The sequence below is a fragment of the Cnephaeus nilssonii genome (genome assembly GCF_951640355.1).
Source record: "Cnephaeus nilssonii genome assembly, chromosome: 20".
NCBI classification, from domain to species: Eukaryota; Metazoa; Chordata; class Mammalia; order Chiroptera; family Vespertilionidae; genus Cnephaeus; species Cnephaeus nilssonii.
Genome location: NC_137091.1, coordinates 43950485 through 43969701, shown reverse-complemented (window position 1 = coordinate 43969701; position 19217 = coordinate 43950485). Strand labels below are relative to the sequence as shown.

General features: G+C 60.2%; 2 protein-coding genes across 2 annotated transcripts in view; one reads left to right on the top strand and one right to left on the bottom strand.

Annotated features, from left to right (window-relative positions):
• Positions 1–4137, bottom strand: part of GRIN2D (glutamate ionotropic receptor NMDA type subunit 2D) — a gene marked incomplete at its 5' end in the record, with an annotated part of 38978 nt that extends 34841 nt beyond the window's left edge. The window contains one exon of the mRNA XM_079800759.1: positions 3673–4137. Coding sequence (XP_079656885.1) covers positions 3673–4137 — 465 coding nt within the window. The remainder of the gene's footprint in view (positions 1–3672) is intronic.
• Positions 4138–10933: 6796 nt separating this feature from the next.
• KDELR1 (KDEL endoplasmic reticulum protein retention receptor 1) lies at positions 10934–18835 on the top strand. Its single transcript, XM_079800792.1, has 5 exons — positions 10934–11212; positions 11853–11953; positions 12152–12310; positions 16549–16801; positions 18102–18835. The coding sequence occupies exons 1-5, from the start codon at positions 11122–11124 to the stop codon at positions 18134–18136; spliced, it is 639 nt and encodes a 212-aa protein (XP_079656918.1). The 5' UTR covers positions 10934–11121; the 3' UTR covers positions 18137–18835.
• The last annotated feature ends 382 nt before the right edge of the window (positions 18836–19217 follow it).

Here is a 19217-nt window from a genome sequence, read left to right as displayed (position 1 = left end):
GCTGGACCTGGGTGAGGGTCAGCCACATGATGGAGTTAGTTCTGGGCTCATCCATTAAAACTCCCCCCCCTGCACCTTACTTTCTTCCCTGTCTGAGGGCAGCTGCAGAGGACTTAGAAGAGAACTCTGAAGTCCTAGGGCCGTGGTCGGCAAACTCATTCGTCAACAGAGCCAAATATCAACAGGACAACGATTGAAATTTCTTCTGAGAGCCCAATTTTTTAAACTTAAACTTCTTCTAACGCCACTTCTTCAAAATAGACTCGCCCAGGCCGTGGTATTTTGTGGAAGAGCCACACTCAAGGGGCCAAAGAGCCGCATGTGGCTCGTGAGCCGTGGTTTGCCGACCATGGTCCTAGGGGGATTACAGAGGCGCAGGGAAGAGCCTGAGTCCCTAAGTCACCACTTGGAGGGGGGCCACCTCCATTCAGGAACACCTGTTTGGATTTTACATGCGTAAGAAATACCTTTTATTGGGGTGAGCTACTGAGATGTAGGGATTTAGCTGTTAGAGGAGTAGCATTACCATAATGAATACTCCCATCAGTGGGGGAACTACAGTTCCCAGAAGCCACCGAGAAGGACCACATCTCCCAGCATGCAACGAGGGTGCTGGAAGTACTGTTTCAAGAAGCTTTGCTGAGTGGACTTGCCCTTCTCCGGTTTTCCTTCTATTTCCCTGTCCCCTTCTCTGCTTCCTTTGCTGGACTCTCTTCCTCGGTGAGAATTCTAAACGCAGGAGTGCCCTAGTCTCCTCTTTCCTTCCAGGTCCTCTCTTCCTGGTCATCTCATCCCTATCCATGGGTTTAAACACAGTCTCTTGCACTATCCAAGATGGTAGCCACTAGCCAACTACGACTATTCAAATTTTAATTCACTAAAATTTAGTTCCCTGCTGCACTAACCACGTGTCACGTGTCCAACACCCACGCATGACTAGTGGCTACCATTTGGGACAGAGCAGCTGCAGGCCATCTTCATTCCAGAAAGTTCTATTGGACCGCGCTGGAGGTGTTGGTGACTCCTGACTTCAGCCACCCCCTCTCCTGTGAGCGCTGGACAAAACTTTCTATTCAACATCTCCCCTTGGATTTCCAAGAAGCTCCTCAAAATGAACATGTCAGACACAGAATCCTCCATCTTTCCCTCACCTCAGACCTGTGCCCTGTCTTTTCCTCATCCACCCAGCTGCTCAGGCTTGGAAGCTAAAGCATCCTTCCTCTCTCTTTCCCTCATGCCCACACGCAGGCCATCTCCAAGGCTTCCTGGCTCTCCGTTCACGCCTCATCACGGCCCCTGTCACACTCCCCCACTGTCACCACTTTCTTGCTTAGACAATGACAGCAGCTTCCCAACCCATCTCTGCTCCCATTCTTGGATCTTCCAGTCCACCCCCCAGACAGCAGCCAGAGTGATCTTTGCAAAATATTAATTGGATTGCTTCCCTTCTTGGTTGAAAAGCTTCCAGTGATTCTCTCTTCCAGTCAAAGCCAAGGCCGTCTCTGTGGCCCACAAGGCCCTGCGTGAGCTGGGCCCCGTTGCCTCTCTGACCTCATTTCCCAGCACCCCCACCTCTCTGCTCTCTCTCAAACACATCAAGTTCCTTTCTGCTTCAAGGGGCTTTCCAACAGGGTAGCCGCTAGCCACCTATGCCTATTCAAATGAGCTGTTACCCCTCATGGGGACACTTTCCCCCAGCTCCTCCATGTTGGACCTACCCCTCCTCGTTCCTCAGGTGAGCTCAGTTGTCACCATCGCAGGGAGGCCTTCTCCGACTGCCATCTATTGAAACCCCATCTCAGTCATTACAATATCCTGTTGCTTTCTTCCAGGACCAATTTTATTGCATTATTTGTTTTTTTGTTTGTTTTTTTTTTTTTTTTTGTCTTTGTCACCCCATTAGAATGCAAGCGCCATCAGCAGGGAATATATATATCCTTTTACAATTGTATTCTCCAGAACCTGAAACAGCCCTGGCACAGAATCAGCCTTTAATAAATCTTCCAGTAATGCGATGAGAAGAGCAAGTGGACTTACTCCGAGGTGTGTGCCTGTGGTTATATGTGCAGGGGAGAAGGCAGTTGCCCTGAGGGGATGAGGTCTTCCAGCATGCAGTGAAACCCTGAAAGGACCTCACCCTTTGCAGGTGGAGGGGTGCTGAGGGGACCACGTTCCCAGCCTTCAATGGGGGCACAGATGGAGCTGTGAGGACCACTCTCTATTTCATCGGAAGACACTGAGGGACTACATTTCCCAGAAGGGAATGGGTGTACACGGAGCAGGCCACAGCGCCCAAGAGACAATAAACAGAGCAGATCACACTTCTCAGCCATGGAGGCACGAGGGACCACACCTCCTGGTCTATCATGAGGAGGCAGCCAGGAAACTGTAAGTTCACCTTGAAGGTGATCTGCCCACAAATCTGTGGACAACGCCATGCCAAAGACAAGCAGCAAGTTGGGCAGAGGCCTTTGCCAGAATGCTCTAGACAGGAGAGAACTACGAGTCCCAGCATGCAATAGTAATCTAGTCACAAAGCCAGCCACCCTCACAGCTGGGAGCGGGTGGAGATCTAGGCTCCACCCACTCAGGTGGCCCTATCCTCTGTCACATTGGCTCCACTCCTGATTAGGCCCCGCCCCTTCTCTGCACCTCCATCAAAGGATGACCCCTTTCCTTCTCAGTCTGCACACTGGGCTAGTTTCGATTCTGACCTTGGCTACCAGGAATTCACTGCAGCTGGCCCCTCCTGTGCCCTAGGGAAGCAGGCCCCGCTCCAGGCCACAGCCCGCTTTAGCCTCTGCCCCAGCCTCTCCCGCAGACTCCTGGTTAGGATCTCTCAGTGGCTGGGCCTTCATCCTCCCAGGCCCAGCTTCCGGATTCTCGCTTTCCACACCTTATAGCTGGGTAGGCCCTGCCCCAAACCCATTCCCAGGACTGGCTTCCTCTCTAGGCAGGATTCTCACCTCTCACCGGGGAGCCCTGCCCCCTCACTGACTGCCCACACTCTAAAACCCACCCACTGGCTCCAAGACTCTACCTCCGCAGCCCACTTCTAAGGACTCCTCCCTTCCTCATACTCCTTCCACCGATGGCTCCGTCCTTCTCCATAAAGCTCTAGACCCCATGCTCAGCCGGGCGAGCCTCCCAGTCCCTCCTGATACCCGTCTTTCCTGGTCCCTGTCCCTGCCTTCCTGGCTCCCGCCTCCTCACTAGACCTCACCCCTTTCTGAACCCCATTCCTTTCCAAGTGACTCCTCCCTCACTGATTCCAGATCCCACCCCTCCTCCAGATCTTGCCATGTCAGGCTGGTCTCTTTTCGTTCCGTCCCGCCCCTTCCTGGCCGGTCCCGCCCCTTCCCAGATCCAACCCCCTCCCTTGTCTCACCTTTTCTGTAGAATCCTCAACCCCCCCCCCCCCATGACTGGACTCTCTCAGACCCTACTTCTAGATGAGTCCCCAGGCAGGCCCCCCACCGCCCCACGCTCACCCTATAGACCACGCCCCTCCAGGGTAGCCCCACCCCTCACCGACTACCATCTGGCCCTCACTGGTCCCAGAAGCTGACCCTCGAGACGGGCCCTGCCCCAAGCCCCGCCCTTCCGCGGCCCCGCCCACGACTGGCCCCGCCCCCCGCCCCACAGCAGGCCCCGCCCCCAGGTCGCGCGCACCTTGGGCGTGAGCACGAGCGCGGCGCCGCCGTGCACGGCCACGATGGGCAGCGAGGTATGTGCCGAGAGGAAGTCGAGGATGGGCGCGACGGCGGGCGCGCGGGAGTCGTCCTCGAAGACGACGCCGTGCACGCGCAGCCCCGACAGCAGGTCGCAGAGCTGCAGCACGAGGCTGCGCGGGTCCGAGCCGTTGAGCACCAGCGCCACCGGCCGCACGTCCAGGCCCGGGCTGCGCACGGCCGCCGCCACGGACGGGCCCAAGCGGGCCGCCTCCGTAGCGTACGCGGGCCCCGAGAACACGAGCGCCACGTTGAGCGGCCGCGCCCCGCCGGCGCCCCCGCCGGGCCCGCTGGCCCCGCCCGGCCCCGGCGCCTCCTCCGGGAACGGGCTGGCGCAGGCCAGCGCCAGCAGCAGCAGCATCTTAGCGGGGCCCCGAGGGCCGCCGGGGCCACCGGCTCCGCGCATCGCCTGCGGGCCCCGCCGGGCGGCCTCTGAGCTCCCGGGCCGAGGAGGGAACCGGGAGCCAGGAGGGGGGCACACAGAGATGGGGAGACACCAAGAGCAGAAAAAAAGACACAAATCAGAGAGACAGGGCGGTGGGAAGACAGAGACAGGGAGACGAGATACAGAAAGAGATACACGAAGGTGAGATGGAGGGAGGGAGAGATGCAGAGATAGGAGGAAGATGGGGGAGACAGAGACAGGGAGAGACCCGGGGACAGCCGGGGGATGGGGACAGGGAAGAGACCGAGGTGGGGAAGAGAGACGAGGTGCGGATGGGGAGGGATCACGAGACAGGACAGACGGGAAACAGACCCACAGAGATGGTATCAAAATGGGAGCCGAGAGAGAGAGCCAGGGAGATAGCAAGAGAGATGCCAACCATAGAGAGACAGTCCCGGAGAGAGCGCGACAGAAACAAGGAGAGAGATGGAAGGTCAGGGACGGAGGGGCTCAGAGTGCGAGACAGGGAGATGAGGTGGAGAGATAAGACGGAGTGACAAATATTGAAGGAATATTAGGGAGCCCAGGACAGATGCAGATGGACAGAGGAAGGCAGGGGTGATGAGAGAGATAAGAAAGTTGGGCAGAGAGAGGAAGATGGGAAGACAGGGAGGGAGACAGAGACCCCACAGCCACCCAGGGACAGGCACACACAAGTGATGGAGAAGCAGGCAGAAGCAGAGGTTGAGGGAGGAGGCGGGCGGAGCAGACAGAAAACAGGAAGACAGAAATAGCGAGGCAAGGCAGAGAGATCAAGACCCCCGCCAGGGAGGTGCCCAGCACAGACATGAAAGGAAGACCGGGAAGGCGAGTGGCAGGAGGGATCAAAAATAAAAAGGAAGACAAAGATGAGAAAGGGAAAAGGGGTCAGGTGTGTGGGGGAAAGAGAAAGAGAAAAAAAAAATTAGTGGGGCATCCTAAGGAGAGAATGCCCCCTGACCTCACCCCTCACCCAGCCCCCAGCCCACTTTGTGTCCCCTTAATGCTGCCCCGGTCCCCCTTCCCCCATTCTCAGGGAGAGCTAGAAAGAATCATGGCCCAGGGTGGCTGTGGGGCTGGGGGTGGGGGGGCACAGCTGTGGAGAGCTGGGGGACAGGGGGTCCCTGGCTCCCAGCCCAGAGCAATTTTGTAAATGAGAGGAAATACAGCGTCTCTGCCTGTGTCCCCTGTTGAATGCTAGCTGCCTGGGGCGGGCGGGCTAGGAGCCCAGACTCCTGGCTTCTGGGTCCGAGGGAGGCGGGCACTGGGGGGCCTGGACGCCTGGTTCCCAGAGAGGAATTACAGCCCGCACTAGGGGCTGCCTGCAGGGGTGAGGGTCCAGACAGGGGAGGGTTCTATCTTGGTTGTCAATCAGGCTCCTGTCCGGTTGCCATGGTAGCACAGGCCTGTCTACCCCACTGATAGCTAGAGTGGGGGAGAGGCCCACAACCCCCTCCCCTGCCCAGAGGCCCCCACCCCCACCTCACCCACCTGCCCAGAGGTCCTGGGCCACTGTCTTCCCAGGAAAGGGGGGGGGGGGCTCCTAGCATGCTTGTCCCTCCCAAATCCTAGCTCCCCATGTCCCTCCTCTCCTCTGCCCTTCCCCAAGCAGCTGGCTCAATCAGTGCTCAGAATAGCCCCCACCCCTACCCCAAAATAACCCACAGCTGTGGCCTGGCCCCCGCGGGGTTAACACTTCGCTCTCCTCCGTTCCTGGTGGCTGCTCGCCCCTCAGCCCCTCCCCTGCCTCTCAGACCTACCCCCCCACCCCTGCCTGGCCCCAGGGTCCTGCTCCCCGCCGAGGCCCAGGAGGGCAGCTCCAGCCCCGCCCTTCTGAGGAGCCTGGATGCTCCCCTGTGGGTTCAGAGGGCAGTCTCCCATCCCTGGGGGGGCCAAGAAGCGGTATCCCCAGGCTCAGGGGACTCTGGAGGCCCAACCCCCAGAAGCTGCACCCACAGGGGTCATGCTGTCCAGGCCCCCAATCTCCACCTCCCCAGGCCCCACTCCCGTCCCCATGAGGCCACAGAGTCCTGCCCACAGCCCCGTCAGGGACTGGGGAGTCCCCTCCTCCCGCGGACAAGAAGCCCTCCCCTCCAACTTCTCCAACAGGCTCCGGAGTCCTGGCCTGGGCTCCCTCCTGCCAGGACCCAGGAGTGGGGCGCTCAGCCCCGTCCTTTCCCGGGACCCAGGAGGCCCGGCTCCCTCCGGCCTGGGCTCAGGGGTCCAGGCGCCCACCCAGCCTCCTCCGCGCCCGCCCGGGAACCAGGCGTCCAGGCCCATAGCCCTCTCCTCCCTTAAGGACCCCCTTTCGTCTCAAATCCTATCAGTCCCCCCACATCCTGGGCACCCCCAGCTCCAGGCTCCCCAGTTGCCCAGCTCGTCCTGTATGCAGCATAGCCTGACCCCAGCTGAGGAGGAGGAGGAGGGTGCCCGAGATTCCTGGGGCGCCCCTATCTCCATCACCCCCCCCCCCCCAAAATCCATCACAGAAGAGAGGAGAGGCCACTTGGATCAACAGCCCGCCCTCCCTCGCGTCGTGCTGCAGACGGCTTCCCTCCCGTTCCCGCACCTACAGCCCCATCCCCTCCCCTCCCGACCCCGTGCCCAGAGGCTGGGAGGGCACTCGGGAACCTTGAGGAGGGGGCGGCAGCCTGGGGTGAGGGGTGCCGGCCCGGACGCCCTCAAGGTCCTTGGCAGGGGTATTAATAGCAGACTCATAGCTCTGAGAAGGGAGGGGAGAGCGGGAGGAGAGAGGGAGAGGGACAGGCCGGCGAGGGGGGAGAGGGATGCGGACAGGGTGTGCGGAGGGAAGGGGAGATGGGGAGATGGGGGACGGCAAAAGGGGTGTCAGGTAGGTGGGGCTGGGGAGAGGGAGCAAAGTGTCAGAAATTGGGGGGGTTAGGAAGTCTGAGGTGTAGAGATCAGGAAAAAGGGACTCAGAGAGGACAGAGAAGAGTCCCCAAGGGACAAGGAAGCTGGGGGGTGGGGGGGTGGGGGCAAAGACCACTATCCAACCCCCTCCTTCCCTGAGGCCCCGGGGCCAACTTTCCCTGCCCTAGATCTGGGGGTCCACGTCCCCACCCCCACCCCTGCATCCCCGACCCCGGACTTACCTTTTCATGACCCTGATCTGTTGTGGGGAATGCGGGGGGCTAAGACCGGAACCCGGAGTCCGGCGACCCGAAGATTCCGCGGAGGGCTCGGGAGCCGCGGGGGGCAGGCCCCGGGGCGGCGGCGGCGGCGGCGGCGGCGGGGACCTCGGATCGTCCCTGGCTCGGCTCTCCCTCTGCCCAGGTCCGCCCTGCCCTGTCTGTCCCCCAAGGTTGCGGCCACCCCGACTAGGCGAGGACGCCGCTACACATGTTGCGCTGGAAGTTGGGCCCCGGACATTGCGGAGGCTGTCGGGGTGTCCTCTCGCCGCCCGGACCCCGTGGGGATCCCCCTCCGCCCACCCGGGGTGCCCCCCTCCGCTGCCTCAGCCCCGGCTCCTCCCCCCTGTCCATGTGTCCAGTCCCGCCTCTCCTTGGCTCATTCGCACCCCCTCCTTTGTGCCCTCAGCGGCCCCCCCCCCCACACACACACACACAACGTGTCTGTGTCTGTCTGCCTGCCTGCCTGTCTGTCTGTCTGTCTGTCTGGGTCACCTCTGAAGCCGGCGGCCGGCGTGTGTGGGGGTGCGAGGGGCGGGAGGCTGCGTGTCTGGGGAACCGCTCGCCCTTCTCCGCTCGGCCGCCTCCAGACCCCCGCCCCCTGGCGCCCCCACTCTGAAGCCCAGGCAGAGGCACACACAGCCTCCCCTCCCCGGGATTCCCTGCCTCACCCGGAGCTTGAGGGGCGCGCGCACACACACACACACACACACACACACACACACACACACACACACACACACCGGGGTCCGGCCGCCGCGCCGTCAGGGGCTGTGCGACAGACAGCGGGACACAGGCAGCCAGGGACGCCAGACGCCCGGCCGGACGCAGGCAGGAGGCACAGAGCCCAGGTACACACCATCCACTCGGGTTTGGGGGCTGGTGGGAGGCAACGGGTGGGCCCACGACACCCCCGCAGGCGGCTCAGGGTCGGTACAGACAGACAGACCCTCCTTCCCTCCCTCCCTCCCTCCCTCCCGCCGCCGCAGCCCTTACAGACACACCCCCCCTCCACCAGCCCAGCCGACACCCGGACCCACAGATCCTCACCCGGCGGAGAGCCGATGCACGGGAGACCCCTGGGGGCCGGGCGGACCCGCCCAGGCCAGCACCCCGCAGCTGGGGACCGGGGCCGGCGGCCGAGGGAGGCTGCGGGCGGGCGGAGGGTGGCGGCGGCCGCGGCCGCGGCTTGGAGGAGCCGGCGCGGGAGGGACCCGCACACTCGCTCTGTTCTCACACACACACTCACTCGGGATGCGATTAATATTCAGTCCCCGTCCGCCCCTGCCGGGAGATGCACAGTCCCCCCTCTTGGCCTCCCTGGGGACCCCTCCTCCTGCCAGGGCGGGGGCAGGGGGCTGCCCCCCACCCCAGCTTCTAGCCTCTGCCTTCCTCCCGGGACAAGAGAGTGAGGGGCCGCAGAGAAAAAGGGAGGAGGGGCTGGGGGGGGGGGGGAGGCAGGGACTCAGAATCTGGCGCTGAGATATCAGCTTGGGACCCCCGACTTCAGGGCCCGGCTCCCCCCCACTTTGAGGCTGGAGAAACAGGAGGCCATTCCCTGACTTTGGTCCCCGACATGCCAGGACCCAGCTCTCGGCTGGTGTGGACGCAGAAGGCCAGGCCTGCAAAGTAGGTCTCCATGGAGCCAGGAGTCCAGGCTCCCGGTCCCCTCCTCTCTCAGCCCCAGAAATTCAAGTCCCCAGCCCCTCCTCCCCCAGGACCCAAAAGTCCAGGCCTCCAGTCCCCTTGCCCAGACCTAGGACTCCAGGTAGCTGGCGCCTTCTTCCCTCAGACCCAGGGGTCCAGGCCCCCAGCCCCTCCTCCCTCAGACCCAGGAGTCCAGGCCCCCAGCCCCTCCTCCCTCAGACCCAGGGGTCCAGGCCCCCAGCCCCTCCTCCCTCAGACCCAGGAGTCCAGGTCCCCAGCCCCTCCTCCCTCAGACCCAGGAGTCCAGGTCCCCAGCCCCTCCTCCCTTAGATCCAAGAGTCCAGACCCCCAGCCCCTCCTCCCTCAGACCCAGGGGTCCAGGCCCCCAGCCCTTCCTCTCTCAGACCCAGGGGTCCAGGCCCCCAGCCCATCCTCCCTCAGACCCAGAGTCTAGGCCCCCAGCCCCTCCTCCCTCAGACCCAGGGGTCCAGGCCCCCAGCCCCTCTTCCCTCAGACCCAGAGTCTAGGCCCCCAGTCCTTCCTCCCTCAGACCCAGGAGTCCAGGCCCCCAGCGCCCCCTCCCTCAGACCCAGGACTCCAGGCCCCCAGCCTCTCCCACAGCCTCCTCCTCCCTCAGACCCAGGAGTCCAGGCCCCCAGCCCCTCCTCCCTCAGACCCAGGAGTCCAGGCCCCCAGCCTCTCCTCCCTCAGACCCAAGAGTCCAGGTCCCCAGCCCCTCCTCCCTCAGACCCAGGAGCCCAAGCCTCAAGACCCTCCTCCCTCAGACCCAGGAGTCCAGGCCCCCAGCCTCTCCCACAGCCTCCTCCTCCCTCAGACCCAGGAGTCCAGGCCCCCAGCCTCTCCTCCCTCAGACCCAGGAGTCCAGGCCCCCAGCCCCTCCTCCCTCAGACCCAGGAGTCCAGGCCCCTGGTTCCCTTCTCCAATGGTACCCAGTAATTTAGGCCCCCTCCTCCTGGCCTGAGTCCCTTTTAAGCACTCAGACAACTTGACCCTCTCAGGGGTCCACTGGTCCAAGGCTCATGGATGTCTACCCATCCCTCTGAGGAAACCATACCTCTGTACCCCTTCTTTTATTGAGGGGCCTAGGCCTGCATCACCTGTGGGTACTCAAACATCAGAGGAAAGCAGCATCTACCCCCTAGTAGACACAGCCTGGCAGGTCCCCTCTGAGGCCAGCTGCCCAGCTCTCTCCCCCCCCTCCTGCTAGAGAGTCTGGGCCCTGCACCTCCATAAGGTGTGGGGGTGGAGTATGGCACAGAACACCTGGGCTCCTGAGGGCAGAGGCCAGGAGAGAGAGAGAGAGAGAGAGAGAGAGAGAGAGAGAGAGAGAGAGAGAGAGGCAATTCTGGAGTTGGGGCTGGAGCCAGGGCTGTGGGCTGCTGCTGACTCCAGGGTCCGGGAGAGCAGGGGTGAACGCTTATGTTCTTGAAAAGAAGAAACTGGGGCCTGCATTTGTGGGTCTCAGAGGGGGGCAGGAATTGTGCCCCTAGATTCCTGGGTCTAGGGTGCTCGTAACACAAGATGGTTGAGGTGGGACCCTAAGGAAGGGGGGCTGGGGGCCTGGACTCCTGAGTCCTGGGAGCGGGGCTGGGGTTCCCTACTCCTGGGTTTGAGGGAGGTGCTGGGGGCCGCTTTCTTGTCCTTTGGGTGGATTCGAACTTGAGGCCCATGAAAAGCCAGCCTCTGGGTCTCCGTCTAGGATTGTTAAAGCTCCGAGGTCAGCCTCCCTAATCGCTGCCAAGGGCAGGGGCTGAGTACAGACTGCCTAGGGGAGCAGGTGCCAGATTTGGGAGTTTCAGATCCCAGAGAGAGACGACCCCCCCCCCCCCCCCCCCCCGCACCTATCCAGGAGGCGGCCTTGGGGGTGCAATCCCTGCCAGCCGGCTGGTGCGGGTAGGGGGCGCCAGAGAGCCGGGACTCCGCCCTCCGGGGTGGGGCCTCCTCGCCCGGACCCTCCCCCTCCCGCCCTCGTCCCTCTTCCCAGCTCCGGCTCCGCCGCCCGCTCCCGCCTCGGCTCCCCCGCCCAGAGCCCCCCTCCAGGAGCGGAGCCCACCCAGGGCCCCTCTCCCGTCCGCCAGCCCAGCCGCCCGGCCGGAACAGCAGCCCCGGGGGGCAGCCCCCCTCCAGCCCTGCCAGAGCCCCCCCAGCCATGAATCTCTTCCGATTCCTGGGAGACCTCTCCCACCTTCTAGCCATCATTTTGCTCTTGCTCAAAATCTGGAAGTCCCGCTCGTGTGCCGGTGAGACGCCCACGGGAGCGGGAGGGGGGCCGCGCGGGGGACATTCCAGGACGCGGGGACGGGCTTGGAGGCAATAGGGGGACGGGTCCCTCCCCCTCCCGCTTGCTGGGGATCCCCCCCTCCAGGTCCCGGGTCACCGGGGGGTCAGCTCCTTCCCCCCAGACTGGGGGTGCGTGCAGTTTGGTGGGGGTGGCTCCAGGCACCCAGTGCAGCCTCCCCCAGCCCCATGTGGGCGGCCCGGGTTCGGGGAGCCGTGGCCCGCAGGGAGGTGGCTGGGAGTTGGTGACGTGGACCCTGGCGGCCAGGAAGCGAGCGGGAGGGAGGCGGCCGGTTCTGGGGGCGCTGAGGTCAAGTGGGGTTCTCCCGAGGCCCCGCCTGGAGCCTGGACTCGGGAGGACCCTGAGGGGGCCGGGGGTGGCCTTGAGGCCTAGCTCGGGACGGAGCCTCGGGCTGGAGTAGCTCTGGGGCCCGGCTGCCCCCTGGCTGTGGGCCGGGAAAGGGCTCTGCTCCGGCGGGGCGGGCAGGGCAGGCCTCCAGGGACGGCTGCACTCCGGAGCTGCTCCAGGCTCGGCCCAGGCGCCGGCCTGGGGGTGTCCCTGGGCAGCCCACCCCGACGCCCCCCACTCTCTCTGCACCGCAGGGATTTCAGGGAAGAGCCAGGTCCTGTTTGCGGTGGTCTTCACTGCCCGCTACCTGGACCTGTTCACCAACTACATCTCCCTCTACAACACATGCATGAAGGTAAGGCTCTGCCCCACCCGCTGGGCCCTCCTGAGGGGGAGCCTGGGCCCCCGACTTCTGGATTTGAGGGAGGAGGTGACAGGGGCTGAGATTCTTGGGTCTGAGGGAGAAGGGGCTGGGGTTCCAGGCTCCTGGGCCCGAGCCTATGGGGGGTGCAGGTGCTGCGAGCTGAAGCACCCTCCTCATCCCCCGCCACAGGTGGTCTATATCGCCTGCTCCTTCACCACAGTCTGGATGATTTACAGCAAGTTCAAAGCCACTTACGATGGGAACCACGACACGTTCCGGGTGGAGTTTCTCGTTGTGCCCACAGCTATCCTGGCATTCCTGGTCAACCACGACTTTACCCCGCTAGAGGTAGGCTGCCTGGGAGGGCCCTTGGGGGGTGGGGGGGCGGGCTGTCGGAACAGCTATGGACAGTGGTCCCTCAAAGGTCTCCTTCTTCGAGATTTGCTCAAACTTCCTTATTTTAGGACTAAGTTCATCGCGTGGGCTCTGGAATCGGATGATGTTAACCCAACAGGCAGCAGCACCCACTGTGTGCCGGATGCTGCTCTAAGTACTCCGTGTACATTCACCCATTGCTTTTCCAGGGGCCTCGTTGTACAGATGAGGAAACCGAGGCTTAAGGAGTCTAGCTGACTCGTCCAAGGTCGGCAGCCTAGTGAACAGCTCAGACATTGGGAACGGGGGCTCAGGAGCTGGGCTACTTGGGTTGGGATTCCAGATCGGCAGCTTTCTATTAGCGTGACCTTGGGCATGTGCCTTGACCTCTCCGTGCCTCCGTTTTCTGATTTATCAAGTTATCAGGTCATGTGAGGATTTGCTGAGAGTATACCGCATCGCCTAGCGGTGAAGCACATGGACTGTAGAACCAGAGAGCGGGGATTCGAAGCCCACTTAGCAGCCGTGGGACTTTGGGCAAGTCAGTTTCTCTGCGCCTCAGTTTCCTTGTCTGTAAAATGGGGATGATCAGGTCCTACTTCAGAGGTTCTAATGGTATCGGTAGAGCAGCGTCTGGCACTAGGTAGGAAGTTCTGTGTTAATGTGTCTTCAGTGACTTGAAATATTTGGTACCAAGTTGATACTTTTACTCCTAAGCGTTCGCTGTCACGCTTCTATTCCGTGGCATTTTGGTGGCACCTGCGCAAATTCCTGGGAGAGTTTCGGGAGGGCGTGTGTTAAGTCTGTGCTCTCCTGGCCGCGGAGGCCTGGCAGGCATCAACTTCAGAGCAGCCTGGCCTCTCCCAGCCTCACTCCTGCCTTGGAGGAAGCTGGCCCCGAGTGGCCGGATGGGCCGATGCTTTCAACAGAAGCCACAATTCAGGAGTTTTCCTGCGAGGTCTCGCTTTAAAAATTTGGCTACAGATTCAAAATAGATTTCTAAAGTACCCTGCAGGCCAGACAAATGGGACGGAGGGTGACTTTGGCCCACAGGCCCCAGAAATGTCAGAGGGAGGCGGCACGGTGCTGTGGTAGGAACGCTGGGCTTGGCTGTAGGCCCTGGACTTTGCAAACAATCACCACCACCTTGCTGGGAGCACTCACCCAACCTGCGCCCATTTCGCAGAGGGGAAGACTGAGTCTGGTAGAGGCAGTGGGGCTTGCTCCAGGTAGAAGAGGCCAGATCAGAATCCAGGCCAGTTGTTTTTTTTAAATTTAATTTTATTGTTTAAAGTATTACATATAGTAGTACATATATCTCCTTTTTTTCCCCCATTGACCTTCCCCCAGCCTCCCCTACCTCCTGTCGCATGCCCTCATCCCACCCCCCCAGTGTTAGGCCAGTTTTTTTGTTCGTTTGTTTCATTCAGAGGGGGGAGTTCACTTGTGCAAAGTATTGGCACTGACTGTGTGTCCAGCTCCATGCTGGCCATTCTAAATATGCCATCATCCAGTCTGACCTCTCAGCCACCTGGGAAAGCAGGCATCCTCATCCCCATTTTTTTGGAGAACTAAGGTGAGGCTCAGGAGAGAGCTTACAGGATTTAAAGCCAAGTCCTCCTGCATGCTCAAAAATGATTTTTAAATTATATTCTTTAAAAATTCAGACGTCGCTGAAACCGATTTGGCTCAGCGGATAGAGCGTCGGTTTGCGGACTGAAGGGTCCCAGGTTCGATTCCGGTCAAGGGCATGTGCATTGGTTGCGGGCACATCCCCGGTGGGGGGGGGGGAGGGGGTGCAGGAGGCAGCTGGTCGATGGTTCTCTCTCGTCGATGTTTCTAGCTCTCTATCCCTCTACCTTCCTCTCTGTAAAAAATCAATAAAATATATTAAAAATAAATAAATAAAAATTCAGACGTCGTGAATACATAAAAATAAACATGGTAAGAACGTGACCTCCCATTTCCCCCTATGTTATGATTCTAGTCCCAAGGGCTAACAATGGGGTGTGCACCCATTTAATTGTAACCTTTCTAAGCCTCTCACTAAGCTGACTGTGCGGGCCTTGCAGGAGGATTCTGAGTGATTATAGGAGCAAACCTAGGAGTCCAGCTGCCTGGAGAGGAATCTCCCCACATTTTATTTATTTAATTAAAAAAAAATATTTTTTTTGGCCAAAGTTACCATTTTTATTGATTTCAGAGAGGAAGGGAGAGGGAGAGAGAGTTCGAAACACCAATGATGGGAGAGAATCCCTGATCTGATCGGCTGCCTCCTGCACGCCCCACATTGGGGATCGAGCCCGCAACCCAGCATGTGCCCTGACCAGAATCGAACCGTGACCTCCTGGTTCATGAGTCGACGCGCAACCACTGAGCAACACTGTCTGAGCTCTGCTCACATTTTATTTATTTTATTATTATTATTTTTTAAAATATATTTTATTGATTTTTTACAGAGAGGAAGAGAGAGGGATAGAGAGTTAGAAACATCAATGAGAGAGAAACATCGATCAGCTGCCTCCTGCACACCTCCTACTGGGGATGTGCCCACAACCAAGGTACATGCCCTTGACCAGAATCGAACCTGGGACCCTTGAGTCCGCAGGCCGACGCTCTATCCACTGAGCCAAACCGGTTTCGGCTCTGCTCACATTTTAGCTGTGCAGCCTTGGGCCTCAGTCTCATCTGTATACTGGGCATAAGAATAGGACTTACCTCACAGGGTGAAGGCAGTAGTCCGTTAATACCTGCCAGGTTCGGGGAGCAGTGCCTCATGCTGAATGCTCTGTGAGCACATGTTGTTGGGAATACGTCCTGACGTCCCCCGCTTCCCTCCCACAAACCGAAACAGCCGAGGAGGAGCCATCCCTGCCACCTGGCCTCGTTCTCTGCGGGGAGGTCTCAGTGTGTCTGCGGATCACACGTGACCCCAGGTGGACTGTCAGGTTGCGAGGACGGAAAGGGGGCTGACAGATGTCTGCAGGTTCTTCGTCCCCCTCCCAGGGTGCCCTGACTGTCACTGGTCCCTAAATGGTGGCCCATGACAAGCACGTGGAGCTGACTCCCATTCGCTCACCCGTTCATCCAGGCATCGGATATGTGCCAGGCATTGTGCCAGGGGTGGGTCATGGGGTGAACAAGATGAAGGATCTGAGCCTCATGACTCACATTCTGGTCAGCGCTGCCAGGAAAGATAAGATGGGTGATGTGACAGTCCTGGGGGGGACGATGGTCAGGGAAGGCCTCTCCCAGGAGGTGACTGATGAGCTGAGCCTGGAAGGAGGCGGAAGAGGCAGAGCTGAGGGAATAGCAAGTGCAAAGGTCCTGGGGCGGGAAGGAGCCTGCATGTTGGAGGGCCTGGCTGCAGCCCAGAGATCTCGGGAAGCGGCAGGAGCTGAGGCTGGATCGGGGAGGGCCTTGAAGACCCGGTTAGATTTGGATTTTATTCTGGTTGTGATAAGAAGTAACTACTGGATGGGTTGTTGTTTTCTTAAATATATTTTTATTGATTTCAGAGAGGAAGGGAGAGGGAGAGAGAGATGGAAACATCAATGATGAGAGAGAATCATCCATTGGCTGCCTCCGGCACGCCCCCCACTGGGGGAGGGGGGGATTGAGCCCGCAACCCGGGCATGTGCCCTTGACTGGGAATCAAACCGTGACCTCCTGGTGCAAAGGTTGACGCTCTGTTCTGAGCCACGCTGGCCCGGCAAGCTACTGGATGGTTTTAAGCCAGTGAGTGACACGGTCTGATTACTGTCCCTAAAGATGGTACATAGAATGTCGCCCCTACAGGGGCAGGAAAAATCATCTCCATTTTAGAGATAGACGGAGGCTCGGAGAATCTGGGTCTCTCGCCCAAAGTCTCATAGACGGGAAGTCTCAGAGCCCAGGTGCACCCCGGTCTGCCTTTGGAGAGGCATAACTGTCAAGTGCTCATGCGCACCGACGCGGAACCTGCTCCGGGTCCCGCTCTGCCACTGACGGGCTGCTCCCAACAGCAGCTCCATCACGGGGTTGTTGAGGATGAAATGAGAATACACGTGGCGTGGGCAGGGCGCGGGCAGGGCGCTGTCTGGCACAGAGGACGTGCCGGTAGGCATTGCTGTCCGTTCTCTCTCCCACATCCCTGTCTGCACCTGTGTTCCCTCCCGCCCTGCCCCCTCCCACCCCGTCCTGCCCTCTGCCCCCGTCCGCCGCCCCTGCAGATCCTCTGGACCTTCTCCATCTACCTGGAGTCAGTGGCCATCCTGCCGCAGCTCTTCATGGTGAGCAAGACGGGCGAGGCCGAGACCATCACCAGCCACTACCTGTTCGCGCTGGGCGTCTACCGCACGCTCTATCTCTTCAACTGGATCTGGCGCTATTACTTCGAGGGCTTCTTTGATCTCATCGCCATCGTGGCCGGCCTGGTCCAGACAGTCCTCTACTGCGATTTCTTCTACCTCTACATCACCAAAGGTAGCCGGGTGGGGGCCGCCGGGAGGGCCCTGCTCCCTCCCCCGCTCTCACCCTCCCTCGCCCCAGCCCTGTATCACTCGCTCAGGGGAGTGACGGCTTCCTCTCCCAGGCCCCGGGGTCCCAGGCGCGCCGCCCTTCTAGGCATTCAGCCTTCCAGCCCTGGCCTCCCTAAGGACCAAGGAGTTGCTCTCGGGCCCCCACATCTCTGAGGGGAGACAACGAGGCAGCAGGGGCCGCCTTCCCACACAGAGGTGCTTCCTGCTGGGACCACACGGAGACCAGGCGGCCCCCCTCCCAGCCCGGGAGCATCTGGGGAAGAGGAGACAGGACAGAGAGAGGGGCGAGGGTGGCCTCTGACTTTTCCTCTCTTGCAATTTGTCTTAAGCCCTCCGCCTGCCTGAGATCCCAGATCCATAGGATTTCGGTCTCACGCCTAAAAAAAATCTGGAATTCCCATGTCCCCAGGCCCAGCAGTGCTTAGAGAGAGGAGGGCCTCCTCTTTGTTCATTGATCTCCATCTCACCCTCAGGGAACTCAGGCCCACGAACATTGATTGATTGATCGATCGATTCATTCATTCATTCATTCATTCATTCATTTCATTCAAAGAAATTTATTGAGCACTTTCTGTGCAACAGTAGGAAAAGGATGGACGAGGCCCTCCCCACCCCTCCCCTCGCCCCCCCCCCCCCCTTATAATTCTCGTTGGGGGAGATGGTGAATGAACAGGTAAAGAGCGATGATTGCAAGGAGCGTGGAGAGCTACAGCAGAAGGAAACCAGGGGTGTGAGCAGCTGTGGAGGGCGAGGGGCCACTTTACATGGGGGGTGCCTCAGGGGCGGCCTCTTGCTGGAGATGGTGATGAAAGCAGAGACCTGAGGAATCAGGCCTCAGTCGGTGTGAAGGAGAGGGGGGGCAGGAGCACAGAGGCCTGGAGGCAGCCCTGGGACCCTCGGGGTCCCGGCTGGTCTCCCCGGCCAGCCCCGCCACGCCCTCTGACCCCAGCTCCCTCTCCAGATGAGCCAAGGCCTCCAGCCAGCGTCCTCCAAGGCTGGGAGAGGAGGACCCACCACTAGCAGAAATGGGGCCTCCTCTCGCCTCACTGCTCAGCCCCTAGGACGAGACTAGGGTCCCTGCGCCCCACCCCGCAGAGATTCAGGCCCATTCCCCCAGTTTATAATCCGGGGTCCGGGGCCAGCCCTCCTGGCCTCTCTGTCCAGCCCGGCGTCCGGCTCTGGGTGTGGGAGGGCGTCCCTCCGAGCGGCCCCGTGGTGATGCCCGCCCCCCTCTCTCCTCGCAGTTCTGAAGGGGAAGAAGCTGAGTTTGCCGGCGTAGCCCTGGTCCTCGTCCCTCTCCCTGGCAGCGGAGGGAGGCCGAGGAAGGTGATGGGAGACGAAGAGCCTTCCTGTCCAGGGGTGACTTTTTTTAAGAACCAACTTTTCCCCACTCCCCATCTTCCTCCTGCCGGGTTTCAGGGGGTGGTGGAGGACCCAAGACTTGGGGAGCTCAGGACCTGGGCTGTTTGTAGTTTTTTGCCTTTTAGAGAAGAAAAAAAAAAATCTTTCCACGATTTAGTTTTTGATTCTGATGACTCCTTTCTCTTCTACTTTCTGGCCCCGATTTTTATAAACCGTTCCAAGTATCCTGTATGGGGGGTAGGGGTGCAGGGTGGGAGAGCTTTTCTCTCTCCCAAGCCCCTTAGCTCCCTTCCGGATCTTACCCCCAGCCCCACTGTTTGCCAAACACTAAATCTGCCTGCACGGCCTTCCCAACCTCCCACCTCCCACCCAGGACACAGCCCCTGCCCCCCAACTTCTGGGCTGGGGAAAGGAGGAGGGGAGGAATGGTCTGCCCTGATTTTTCATAATTTTCCCCAGAGTTTGGGGTTTTTAGTCTCGTCCTCATTTTTCGGGCATTTAGGGGGCTGGCTCCAGGGTCGCCGTGACTCTGCCACCATGTTTTTGTACAGAACTGATGGTTGATTTCTTTGTTCTCTTGAAATAAACCGAGGAAAATGATGCCTCTCTTTTGCTACTCCTTGCCCTCTCTGGCGTTTGTGGGGTCCCGCCCCAGCCCCTGTCTGCTTCTGCTTTGTCCCGTTGACCGTCCGCAGGCGGCTGAGGCCTGGGAGGAGCAGGAAGACGAGAAACTGGGTTTCCTGAGACTCTGAGCTGTACCCCGAGTCCTCACGGTGCCACGGGGGAAGATGCTTTGGAGGAAAAAACCCCGAAGATTCCTCCTGTCGCAGCACAGAACCTCCCTGGCTGTTCTCCCGAAGCTCAGGGTCACCACCAGGCAGCCCCGTCCCACCCTCATCTGGCGTTTTATTGCGCCATTCTGTTTCTTACCAAAAAAAAAGGAATCAGTTGCCAGTCTTTAAAAACCAGCGTTTCGCATGAAAATCTGAATTTCTGGC